This window comes from Cuculus canorus, chromosome 1 (genome assembly GCF_017976375.1).
Source record: "Cuculus canorus isolate bCucCan1 chromosome 1, bCucCan1.pri, whole genome shotgun sequence".
Classification (NCBI taxonomy): domain Eukaryota; kingdom Metazoa; phylum Chordata; class Aves; order Cuculiformes; family Cuculidae; genus Cuculus; species Cuculus canorus.
This window is the reverse complement of record NC_071401.1, coordinates 68,609,405-68,622,938: the sequence shown is the minus strand read 5'-3', so window position 1 is coordinate 68,622,938 and position 13,534 is coordinate 68,609,405. Positions and strand designations below refer to the sequence as shown.

Sequence of the window (13,534 nt, the reverse complement as noted above, 5' to 3'; positions counted from 1 at the left end):
GGGAGACCTTATTACTCTCTACAACTACCTGAAAGGAGGTTGTGGAGAGGAGGGAGCTGGCCTCTTCTCCCAAGTGACAGGGGACAGGACTAGAGGGAATGGCCTGAAGCTCCGTCAGGGGAGGTTCAGGTTGGATATCAGAAAAAAATTCTTCACAGTAAGAGTCATTGGGTACTGGAACAGGCTGCCCAGGGAGGTGGTCGAGTCGCCTTCCCTGGAGGTGTTTAAGGAACGGGTGGATGAAGTGCTTAGGGACATGGTTTAGGGAGTGTTAGGAATGGTGGAATGGTTGGACTCGATGATCCAATGGGTCCTTTCCAACCTTGTGATTCTGTGATTCTGTAATGTCCGGTCATCCTAACAGCAGCCCATTACTCAGTGGCATACAGCAAAGGATTGATCAACTGATCATCGTCAGCGAACTTCAGACAAGGAGATCAGCATCAAAAGTCAGTCAAATTTAAAACCAAAACAAGTACTAAAAAAAAGTTTTAATATTTCTGGCTTATGGTTGTGGAAGGCTAGCTCAAGGTGATATTTGTTCATAAAACAATAATGCCACGGTTTGAGCCTTGCCACAATATCCCTTTTCAGCTTAGCTCCCTGTAAAATGAAACATCAGTACAAATGAGTAAATTCTCTTCAAAACATTTCTTTGAAGTTCTGAGAAGAAATACAGCACAGTACAAAAGCACGTAATTAATTTCAAGTGCAATATTATTGCTTCTCCCATCTGCAGTCCCACCTCACTTCCTGCTCCCTTGCCTCATTTTGTTTTACCGATTTCCAGTGATAACTGGCAGCATGTCCGTAGATGTATTCGATGTGGCCTGAGTTACTTTAAAGGTTACATTCCTCAAGTCCATGATTCCCAAACTCATGTCCTCCAGCATTGCCAGTTCCTCACCTAAATGAAGGAGGAAAAAGTGAATCATAATCATTAGTTGTTACATACAGCTTCCCTTTAGCGATTTGATAACAACTGCAGGTCATTGCTCTCATAAAGAAGTTCTGAAAAGCCTCTGGAGCCCAGGCTTTCACCTTGACCTTCAGACTGCAAACAACGTCATGACTGATTTCTTAAGAATACCAAGTTTAGAAGACATCAATTATTCTACTGTTCTTCAAGTAGACTATATGCCCATTTTCCAATTCAGACAATACTACTAAGTACTTCCTAGCACTGTCACAGCCATGATAACCTTTGTGTTGTAGAAGTCAGTGTATTCCAGATTTGTTCAGTAAGGCATTCCCTAACTGGCAGCCAGATGGCTGTTCAGACACAGAAGCAAAACTCTTTTGAGTGAAGTACTTTCCCATTTTGTATTCTCTCTTCAACCTCACTTTGTTCTGTAGGATTACAGGAGGTCAAGAAAATTTAAAAAGCCTGTTTTGGGCACAGTTTCTACCAGCTTACCAGAATTTTAATCCAATTCTTTTCTGAAAAATTGACCACTATGATACTCTTCTGCTTTTCAAATCTTTGATATTATATTATATGGCAAGTACACTTTATCTTTCAGAAGTAATTCAATTAAATGTGAAGAAACTCAGCGCTGTTAGCTAAGTACTCCAAAGATAATCTGGTTTTGCATTTCAGCTTTCAAAATCATTCTGTAGCTAAGTCACGGGTTGTCCCAAAAGCCCATGTTCTGCTGCAGCCAAGTTAAAGCAGAATTTGCTGACTCAGCACCCACTTGCCCTGTGTTTTTACCATAAGTGCTCAGCAGGCTCTCAAACTGCGCCAGCAAGCCAATGGTGTAGAGTTGTCTCAGAAATCCATCATCATGCAGGCAGTTCCTCAGCTTGATAATGAAACCACAAATGAGAGCTGTCAGCTGTGGGAGAGAACACAGACAAGGGCGAATTGATTCAAGTCAAAAAAGGCTCTTTAGCCTCAAAAAGGAACGATATCACATATAAGAGATGCCATAAAATCTGTCAGACTGATGCTCTTTTCCCTTCAAACATTACTCTGGTTATCCTTGTAGCTGAAGAGAGACAATGAACCAAAAAAAACCCCAAATATCCATAAAATTATATCTAGGGCATATTGCCTCCATCTCACAAGCTCTCCCAAAATGGAACTGCTGTTCAGCTCACATTCATTTGTTTTTTGGACACAATAATTTGTATTAGGATCTTCAGGTTACAGAAAAGCCTCCTTCAAGAATTATTTTCGTTACAGATGCAAAAGCAACGTAGCTAGTTCTAGGCTATAAATTTTGATAGTATGACTAAATGTTTTTTTTTTTTAAAAAAAGAGACATTTTAAGAAAAGTTAACACTGTGATATCCGATTGCATTATGCAAAGATTCAAACTCTAATCAGGACAAAATCCTGAAGACCTAGTACTAAGATCAGTACTAAGATCTACGATTAGTACCAGTCCTAATTCACTCTGTCAACAGAGGGATTTCCCAGTCAATTGTGACATGGCATGTACACAGGCATACGACTTTGTTACAGCATTAAATAGAATGCAAAAAGTTGTTTATAGTGGGTAAACACATTCAAAGCATTGAGTTTAAAAATTATCCGTAATGTGAAGTGGTTTTTGTGTGGAAAAAATCCCTGAATTTATGAGATATTACATTTTGAGACAACCGCCCTAAAAAACAATGCCCAAGAGATATGCTGCTTGAAATAAATAAATAAATGGGATACTGATTTCATGGGGAAGTAGACACATTACATAAGCGCAGCGGGCAGAAGAAGTGTATAAGTTTTTTGTGTGCGGACACCTGCTAGTCACAAGAGACCCCAGCTGGCTCAGAAACAGAACTTCTAGGAAAAAAAACAGCATTCATTTCTCTCCCTGCAGCTGGACTTCTCTCCTTAGGTGCCGCAGGTTCAGTTAGTTTTCTCAATACAAAGAACCAAGAGAAAGTAACCGAGGTACTTTCTGCTCATGGGATTTCCCCCCTCTCCTTTCACATCTCACTTCTGGTTTTAGTATGGTGGCATTGGAAGGCAAAGGTTGTTTCTGTAAATAGCAGTATATTTTCACTCGTTCTATAATAGTTTCTTTAAATAGTCAATGTATATCCAAGGGGACCCTTGAGTTATATATTGTCAAATGCATGCAAGTGACCAGTAAAGGTCAGGATAGCACAGCCTGCAAGAGGAGATCACAGTGTTAACCCCGAGTGCAGAATAGATCTGAAAAATTCTGAAAACAGTCACTTTTCTTATAAACCCCACCACAAATCACAGCACAATCAAATCATGCATATTAGCTTGCTTACAGTTTGGCAGAAGACAACATCCCTGCGATACTGAAGGCTCAGGCAGAGCCCTATTGTTGGGGCGCTGTCCTGCATTAATAAAAAGACCATGGCTTTCTTTGCCTTGTCACTCATCATGGCTACGCAGTCTGTAAGCGTTGTCAGCAAGGGATAAAGAGCTTCGCTCCATTCACCTGGTTAAAAGGAAAAAACGAGCAACACTGTAAGTACTTTATTTGCAACATACCTGCATGCATTAAGACGAAACTTCCCGTTGCAAGTCAAAGTTGTTGATAATTCACCTTTAAGGCTTGTTTTATTTTGGGTGGCTGGTTACTTCCTGCTTGTTATTAATTAAGCAATTTTACAGAGTAGTTATCGCATGAGGAAAACAGAGAGAATTTTACTCTGTAAGGCTGTTATGACTTTCCCAAGAGCTCCCAGATTTGTGCCCACGGAATAGGTTATACAATAGCTGATTTTGGAAAGCATAACAGAAAGAGGAGTATCTCTATACACAAGTGTATATTACAGTATTTGCATGTTCAAACACACCCTTTCACAGTGCATACATGCACAGACAGTACAGAGTCTATTGTATAACAGAAATAGCGAACATCTGCGTAGCCATTTCTGTCAATGAGACTTCTCCCAAATATCTTGCCTTTGAATCTTTTGTGCACTCGTACCATTCAACTGCCTAACCATCTTATTGATCCTTGTTGCACCTCAATGAGGTAAGATGATGTTTATCTCCTGTTTGCAGCACAGGAATAACAAGGCAGAGAGGTGAAAAATTCACGTAGGTACTCCGTAAGTGTCTTCTGCCTGCTGAGTGGCTTTGAAGGCTTAGAGGTAGCTAGAAAGAAACACCAACTACACTGATTTAGATGGGAATTTGCCAGATCCTTGGAAGTAATTCAGAGGCTGATTTCCACTGAAATACATGAGATGTATCCCAGAGGGAGTCTGTTTAAAGTCCTACGCAGAAAGTACAGAAATGAGACTGTGTTGCCCAATTCCTATTTTAGTACCCCAAACATTGTGCCATTCCTTTTCCCTAAGAGACTGCTCTGCCTTCAAATACCCCACAAACTGGGTTTCTTTTCTTTCCTTCTTTCATCTTTCCTCTTAATCAACTGGCAATTTTAAAGCACACTTCCAAGTCCATACGAAAACTTATTCAGACGCTGTACCAAAATCCATTCCCTCTGCCATGGAGAAAGAAAATAGAACAGTGCCTTGGGTTTGCACCCCTTAATATAAGGTTGAAACAGAAGAAGACTTCTCTTTTCAAAGGGAAGAACAATGAGTTTTGGTTTTGAAAAGCACTGGAGCTCTCAAACAGAACACACAACACCTAGCCTGGCTGGCTGTAAGGACCAGACAAAGTACAGATCATAACCCACGTGAACAGGGCATTTCAAGCCCCTGAAAGGAAGCTCTTTGGGATTTTGACATAAAGGCAGACTAAGAGCTAGTAACAATAAATGTTTCTTTGATAACCAGCCAAAGGGAGAAAGTTGGGAAGTCTGCTAACAGAAACATAACTGACAAGAGTAATAGAACTATCCTTTTTGCTTTTGTTCTATGCGGTAGATAGATAACCTAATAAACTACACAAGGGGGAAGTTGTTTGGCTCTGTTCCACTGCCATAAAAAAAAGAAAAAACAGGAAATACCAAAAGAACAGGCAAGGAATTACAGCCTGCCTTCTATATTTTTTTTTTTCTCAAAATAGATCAGATGCCATAACACAGCCCCATGAACACTCAAAGAGCGAAACAGAGACGATGCTGACAGTGTTTTTTACTGTATTTCAGAGCTTTTCAATAAATGAGTATGACAAAAAGAACTGAGAAGATCTTCCAGCACATCAGCATTATCTCATTGTCTGGATATACATACATGTATATAGTTATTAACTCAGTGGAGATTTAAAATTATAGTGTGTCTGGCAGCACTTCAGTTGAAACGTATTTTTATCTGTGGTAATCACAAAGTATACTGGTGGTACACCAGCCTACCTGAAGATAAAGCAATTGTCAGCTGATTTCTTTCTCCTAATGCTCACACGGGCTCATCTGAGGTCATAAGCAAAAATCATCTCTGCTGTGTATCCTCTTGGATTAAACTTTTGGCCATGAAAAAATGAACCTCTGTCAGTCTTCAAAATTTTAAATGCTTTTTGCTACCTACTTCACAGAGATGTCACCCGTGCTCTTTCAATTTTTTAGTCAATTATAGCTACTATTAATAATAAATAGGAATAAAAGGAATTGCACTCCCAAGCTCAAATAAGGTTGGAACATTTCACTGGCAGCATTTAAATAAATGTTAAAGGCTTCTTAAGCATTCAACTTCCACCTGGATTTTCTTTTCCTTCTGTCTTCCCCTCATTAATTTTCCTAACAGAACTTTATTACTGAAAGTATATTTTCTATCAAATATATCAATGGCACCTTCAAAGACCATGCAGCACTAATTCTAATGTGAAATCCACTTAGATTTACAACAGCTGGAGGCATAGTCCAAGCTAGTTCTTGAGACGTCTGAGACACAAATCCCACTTTTTAATCAGAGGTTTGTAGTTAAAAGTTATTCTGTCTAAAAACTGACATAGTACAAACTGGCAGGACGACTGTCATTTGCTTTGGGCACTTTATATTGTACAGCAAGAGACAAATCCCACAGTCGACAGTCAGGCAGCTACAACTGAATTTTGGCTGGTAAATGAGGGCTGTTTTTCTTTGCTATTTTTCTTAAGATGGTTGTTGACCAAAGTCATATCTTGATGTACAGCTTGAAATGCGGCATTTTCAAAAGGCAGGCAGTGGGGAAGAAGAGTGATGGAAGAATACTGGAAAGGCCTTTAAGTTCACACAGTGGACCTTCTCTGACTGTACACAACTGACTATTTTATAAACTAATGTTTTGTTAAGAGAACTTAAAACATAAAGACTGAAAAGATCAAAGATGTAACATCATATGGGAAAGTTTTTGCGTTATTACCCCTAAGAGTCTCTCTTCTGCAGAGCAATAACAATTTTATTAAAATAACTTGTCTTCCAGACTCCTAAAAAGATATTTTTAGTCTTTTTGCATGAAAAAAAAAACCCATAGCATTCATAAATCAAAGTACTGGGTACCCACAGTTGTTCCTGGTTTAGGTCAGGGTGCAAGAACTCATGGTCTCTAAGAAAGATTTACTAAATAAGTGGTAGTTGCTAAGCCCTGATCCAGTGAAGTATAATTGCAACCCACTTAAGCACACAGTCACGTCACATTTGGCTTCAGAGAGAAGCAAGCGTTAAGTGATTCACTACACTGTAGCTTCAGCCACTTAAGTTTATGATGCAATTTTGGGTATATCTGGGTACCCAGCTGGGGTGACCTGACTGCTTTTAATTATTTCCATTTAAAAAATAAATAGCATTAATTTATGTACCACATCCATATTTTGCAAAAGCTAAAGAATGTTTCAAGAACTAAAAACTTGTGGAGTCTTTTACTAATAAAAAATGTTTTCACAATGATTAAAAGAAACAGGGTGGATATTTGAGAAGAACAATAATATATTTCATGAAGATGAAAATCATACCTGGGGTTTTATCTCCCATTAGTTTCACTAAACCCAGAAATCCATGCTGTAACATGGATTCTACCGAATCTTCACTGAAGTCAGATCAAACTACTCTCAAATTGGAGAAATTACAGCCATCTAGCTGGGAGAGAGTGGTATTACAGAGGCATCTTATTCAGTCCCTGTAAATGCAACACAAGCATGTGGAAGTACAAGGACAGAAAGGTGGCTAACGGTGGGATGAAACTGTCCTAAACTCTGTATTCTGAAACAGATCTGCAATGCCTAACACTGCTTGGTGTGTACCCACCACTGAGATTTTACTATCAGCCTTGTTGACTGCTCCATGTTCTGCTCGAGTTCTCATTCGGAAAGGCCAGCTCAACTGCACACACATGAACGGGCATGTATTAAATATCAGACTCCCATAGACTTCAGTGACATTTGGAACAAGCCTCAAATCATTGTCACCTACAACATTTTGCTAAAACGCATCAACTAGAGAAACCAAAGAGACCAGGAACAAGTGCTCTCCCATATCTGGACACAAGAAGTTACCAGATACCCCCTTTCACTATTATTTAGGAAACAGCAACTTCTCCATATGCTTACATAACTCGCGTGGTGTTGCAGAGCATTACCATTTCAAAATGGTCAATGTTAACAGCAAGTTCAGTTGTTAATTACGAACGAACTCCTGCCATTTTCAGAAGAAGCAGAAGCCATGAATGCACATACCTTGGCCAGATTCTTCCGGAGCAGGGCTGCAATCTGCACAGAAATGGAGGGGCAACATGCATGATTAAGGAGCAGCAACAAAGTCTTAACATAAGCAACTCAAATGCCCAATGCCAGGGTTCTCAAACACTTTCAATGACTGAGGAGGAGCTCAGCAGAGATACTCCTTTGCCTGCGGGGAACGAAAGCATGGGCTGTTTCCTCCACTCCGCTGTTTCCCATCAGAGGAATGCTTGGATGGGGACTTGGAGGAAAGTCAGCACCTGCTAGCTCTGGGGCTCTCTGTGGATCACCAGAAAGCGCACCGTCAACGCACAGCGATCCACAGGGCACAATTTGAGAACCACTGGTTTAATGCAATTCTAGGATAAGCTGGCAGTAGGGCTGTTAAACAGAACAGCAAAAGACTAGCAGTAAGTTCAATGCACTTAAAAGAAAATGACATTAAGGCACCCACAACGCAAGAGTAATAAAGAAAAAGTATTTTGCTGTCTTAGACAAATTTTTGTTATACTATTTTGGAGACAGTTAACACAAGCATCAGATTGTATAATAATGGCTGAAACCTCATCAGTGAAGCCTGCGTTCCACACTCACTTCAGTGGGAGGAACAAGCTGTCAGATGAAAATATACTGCAGTGCAATACAAACAGTAAAAAATAAAATATAAAACCCATTATAGCAAGTCTTGGACTAATGAAAAGTAGCTTAAGCTAACAGAATTTAAATTTCTGCTGTTTGTATCTAGATTCTCCAGTCAATAAATCACGAATTTGAGAGTAAAAACAGAAAATACCAAATTCAGACATGCATTAGGACAGTCAGCTGAGCTAGAGAATCCAAGATAAAACTTTGTCAGTAAACAAACTCATCACATTCATTAGAGAAGTGATATGCCTCCACGCAATTCTAATAATACCTAAGCCTATAACAAAAAATCAGTTTTAAAAGAAGGTCTTAAGTCTTCCTTCCACTATTTCAGGTAGTATTTTCTTTCATGAACAATCATTTCTGGAGAGATCTTCTAAAGTCATAGAATCACAGAATTGTTTAGGTTGGAAAAGACCTTTAAGACCATGAAGTCTGACCATTAACCTAACACTGCAAAGTTCATCACTAAACTGCATTCCTAAGAAGTATAACATTCTAATGTCTCTCTGTTACCAATTCTGGAACTATCTTGATTTGTCGGTTTTTACATTGCTTTCAAAAATATTTCTGGCAACTCTGCTCAGCATCATTTACTCAAAACTCAGAATTACTAACAGAAAAAGTGTTATTTCTTCAAATACATGACAAAGAGAAACTTTAAAACTTAAATAAAGGATCTTCTTTGTCCCTCAATTATTCCCATGATCAGTTGCAGAAAGTAACAGTGAAAGGGAATTAATAGAATCAGTAAATGGGTTGGATTGAAAGGATGCTTTAAAGGCCATCCAGTCCAAGCCCTCTGCAGTGAGCAGTGAGCCTCGTCCAGCTGACCTTGAATGTTTCCAGTAATGGGGCATCAACCCCAATGGGGCTTCTGGGAAATCTGTTCCAGTGCTTTACCACCCTTAATATAAAAAAAAATTCTTCCTTATATCTAGTCTGAATCTACCATCTTTTAGTTTAAAACTATCTAACAGGCCAGGTTTGGGGTGGTGTCAAGAAAAGTAACCCAATGGGAAAATTCCCATTGATTTCAGTAAGACCATTTTTTCCCCATGGTATTGAACCTGTCCCTCTGGCAAAAATACTGATCATTAAGTAGGAATCACATTTGATGAGAATGTGATCAAGTACTCAGCTTGCCTTTGCTTACAAAAATTTCCCAAGTGCAATTCAAATTGCACATTAAGACCTACGGTCAATGTTTGCACCAGACACCTAAACTCCAGGATTTTTTAAGTAAAATTCACCCAACACTTTTTGCCAGTCAGACTTCAGATCTACTCCTTACGCTTGTAGCACTGGGAAACGTCAGCAAGTCCCTTAGCTTTGAAGTTTGTGACACTTGCTGATTTAAAGTTTCTGTCTCCGGTTCCGGGGATTAAATGGGAAGACTTTTTTTCCTATTTTGGAGGAACAGCAGGGAAAGTTTACAGGAAGTATTGGCACAAACAAGCCCCTTGGTAAGTAAGTGCAGTTAATCCAACTTTCACATGGCAAAGTGTCAAGATCCAGAGCAGATTTAAAAGAGCACTGAAAATGAAATAAGATTATTGCTCCAAAATGCTTTTAGCATTGAATTATCTTGGGAAAAGCTTCTGATATCATCCACCACAGATTTTTCATATTCTTTTTAATCTAATTCTTTTTAATCTAAAAATCCACAACTTTTAATCAGTGCTATGAAGGTGCATTGAAGTTTACTGATAGAACTTTCATGTGAATACATCTAAAACTTCATATAAACTAGCTAGCAAATAAAAACATTTAAAGGTATCAAACTGGTAGAAGAAATGTAGTCAAAGATTAATCAAAACCACATTCTGAAACAAGAACCAGCTCTCCTAATCCTTTATAATACACAGAAATGTCAGTCAGGTCTAGAAAAACATAGTCATTTAAGATACTAAGATCATATGTAACATGTACAAAGCTACCCAAAAATATATTAACATTTATTTTATTTAACTTCCTTCTTGCTTTCTTTCTCTTATGGTACTGCAACATTAATAATGGGATGGACGTGAAGTCACAGACACACATTAGGAACAGAAGGCCACCAAACAATAAGACAGAACAAGACAAAGGAAATGAAAACACAAATCAGTTTTTCTAGAGCTTAACATGGCACACCTGCTCTATTAAGTGGCCAAATCATAGTGACCACATGTAAAGAATTTGAGAATAAGTCAAATAAGTGCATACGTAAATTAAATAATTCTGAAATTTAATGCTGTCAACCTAAACTGATAAATGTCTCTTTAATTCATGTGCACATGGCATTACCCTGGATTGAATCCAGCATCCGCTTCACCTCAAATTTTGATAGGATTATTCCACAGAGAGCTTATACGGCCAATTCCTACCTTCCAGCTGCAAGAAGTCTAACTAATTGAGTGCCTCAGCACCATGGTTTTTGACAACTGAGGTTAAAATTTGCTTTAAACTCCAGTAGGGTCATCCAAGCTCAACTCAGTCTAATGGGAAAGCTTGCCTCCCCTCCTGCGCTCTGGCAGCCCGGCTGGGATCATTAGCAGTGCAGTACTGCCTGTAACTTTCTTGTGTTTTAGTATCTTTCACTGCAATAAGCTTTGATTGCTGCAAAGAAGCCGAAGCCAACAGGAAAGCTACCAGAGGTGGTGTTCTGACATGTGCTAACCCAAACATCTGTTTTACCAGATTATACATAGCATGAAAACCAAATATCAATGGATTTCACAGGGATTTCAGTGGGATCAGGAATTCAAAATAAGCAGTGGGTTTAGCAGCTCCCAGTACACCACCAGTCCCTTCTGCCTGACATCAGTGCTCAGCACCACCACTAAATTAAAACCACACAGAAGGGTGTAATAGAGGCTTAGGAATGATGCCAGCGCACAGCAAGAGAGTAGCAGTGAGAAGCAGTGTCTGGCATACGCACTTGTCTTTCTGTGAGAATGGCATGCACAGGATGGTGTGGATGAAGGTGGTGGTGAAGATGATGAAGGTGGTAAGGATGATGAGGTCTCATCTAAATCTTCTGGATTTATCCAGTAGGCACGAGTGTCCCGATTACCTTTCTTACTAGTACAGCTGATATCACATTGGAAAACATCTTCACAGCTGTCACTTTGCAAGCGCTCCTTCTGGAGGAGTTTGTCCACTCTCTGTATAATACACTCCAGACTTTTGTCAACGTTCAACCAAACTTTCTCCTTAAAAGAAAACATTTCTTTCTCAATATAAAAAGAAAAGAGACACTGGGTAACAAACCACTTGACAAGATAATTCCTCCCACAATTCTGGTCACATTTCCTTTGCAAAGTTTCCTCTGAGCTACTGTGTTTACATCCATGCACAACAAACTCTGGATATGTAAACAATGAAATACCAGCTTGTCAGCAATATGTAGCGACATGACGTGGTAAATTGCAAAGCTATTTTCTAAGTAAATTTGCTGAACAGTTTTAAGTGCCCCTTCCTACACTAGTATTCCAACTTCCAACTGGCACCATTGTTTAATCTTGAAACTCATGTTTGACGTCAAAATTATATACAATCACATATCTTTTTTCTTATATAACTCAGCGAATAATACATAACATTACTGTATTGTATTATTATCAAGATTACTGAATTGGCTTTATTTGTATCTCACTACTGGGAGTCTGACAAAGTATGTAAGACAAAGTATGCCAAAACAACTAAAACTAGCAAGGATCCATTTCCAAAATGAATAGGATCTCATTTCTCAATTGATATTTCACGATACTAATAATGGTTTTAATTAATGTTGACTATTTTTGAGATTCAATTCACTACTGTTTATATGACAGAATTCACACAGCCCAATTCTCATTTCAGTTGGCTGTGTGATAAGGCAAACCATTTAAGTTCTTGTGCAAGTATTTTGAAAATGCTGTTTGCAATCAAAACGGAGATGGACCACAAGTTCTAAATATTTAGATGAGACTAAAAGCCAGGAAGGTGGAACTGTATAGATAACATATGCAAAAGACACTTTATCTTGGAGAAGTGTAAAAGCCCATTGTAATATAGTAAGGCTTTTTACTTTAAAAGCTATCTACTTTCCCTCGGAATCAACTACAGAAAAGACACTCATTCACTGTAACCATCTCCACTATTCCGGAGATCCTGAAATATCAAGGCCTGTTTCTATCCCCATGCCAAGGAGTAACCGAGCATAGGATGGAGGGAGCATCTTTGCTAGTTGACCAATACCTCCAAAACAGTCATCTCATGCGTATCTGGTGAGCAGTTAGAGAGCTTATAAACAAAAGAACACAGCAAATGAAAACTAAAAAGAAGAAAATATCCATCACTCCACTAAGCAAACGTACCCACTCTTCTTCATGCCAATCCACCTGCAGAGAAGATCGACTATTTCTTCCCGTCCATCTGGCCACAAGTGTATCTTGATCATTCCTCAGCATCACCTGCTCCCCCTCTCCAGAAGTTGGAGATGCTTTCGAAGCTATATAGTCTGGCCTTGCAGCATTCAGTCCATGTATTGAGTTTGCCAACAGCTTGCAGTCGCAGACTGTGACAAGTTGCCGGGTCTAAAAAGCAATAAACCCCCAACATTTTAACAACTTTTCATGATTCCACACACAATTTTCATTACATTCTTTCACAGAATGAAAAAAGAAGAACTAGCATTCTGTAACAGAAATGGTTGTTTAGGAGTTTCTATGATGCCTTTAAAATAATTTTAGAGAATGGCCTTAAAAAGCAACATAGGATACAAAACACAAATGGAACATTTCCAAAGGCTACTACATTAGCCTTGCAGTTGTTGAGAGTTTCACTAACAGACGTGCAATTCATCTTCACTTGCGCTTCACCCTCTGTTTGATGAAAGCTTAGAACAACATGCACACATTTTTATACCTCACACAATAGCTGCCACAACAGATGCCAGGCTTAGCCTCCACCATCCTGCCTGAAATCATAACAAGATTTAAGAGGAGGGCTGAAGATACAACCCAATGATCAATGCAGCTTGTTCCTTGTCTTATTTGAAGGTGTTGTATTAAAGGATTTATGTAAATTACACAAATACGAGAAGTATCTGGCCCATATGTTCATTAAAAAAGGAAAACAATAAACAATCCTGTACTACTTTACATGTACATGTTGGCCAGCTGTAGTAAATCCCACAGATCAGTTATACACATTGTACTCATTTAGAGTGAACATTATAATAAATAATGCATTTACATGGGTTCACATTTTTTTTTTTACACTCTACAGTTACATGTATATTCTCTCCAATGGGACAACTTCTGTCAAGCTGATCAGACATTACTGTCATTTACAACTAACAGATCTGCT

General features: G+C 38.8%; 1 protein-coding gene across 12 annotated transcripts in view; it reads right to left on the bottom strand.

Moving 5' to 3' along the window:
• The window catches only part of INPP4A (inositol polyphosphate-4-phosphatase type I A), a 131,397-nt gene that overhangs the window by 17,784 nt on the left and 100,079 nt on the right, over positions 1 to 13,534 (bottom strand). For 7 of the 12 annotated variants that reach the window (XM_054056807.1, XM_054056822.1, XM_054056803.1 and 4 more), the window contains 6 exons: positions 12,541 to 12,759; positions 11,121 to 11,394; positions 7,550 to 7,582; positions 3,250 to 3,422; positions 1,715 to 1,838; positions 781 to 907 (listed from right to left, as the gene is read on the bottom strand). In XM_054056807.1, the coding sequence (XP_053912782.1) occupies positions 781 to 907; positions 1,715 to 1,838; positions 3,250 to 3,422; positions 7,550 to 7,582; positions 11,121 to 11,394; positions 12,541 to 12,759 (950 nt within the window). The remainder of the gene's footprint in view (positions 1 to 780; positions 908 to 1,714; positions 1,839 to 3,249; positions 3,423 to 7,549; positions 7,583 to 11,120; positions 11,395 to 12,540; positions 12,760 to 13,534) is intronic. The other 5 variants (XM_054056836.1, XM_054056851.1, XM_054056856.1 and 2 more) reach the window with 2 other exon arrangements.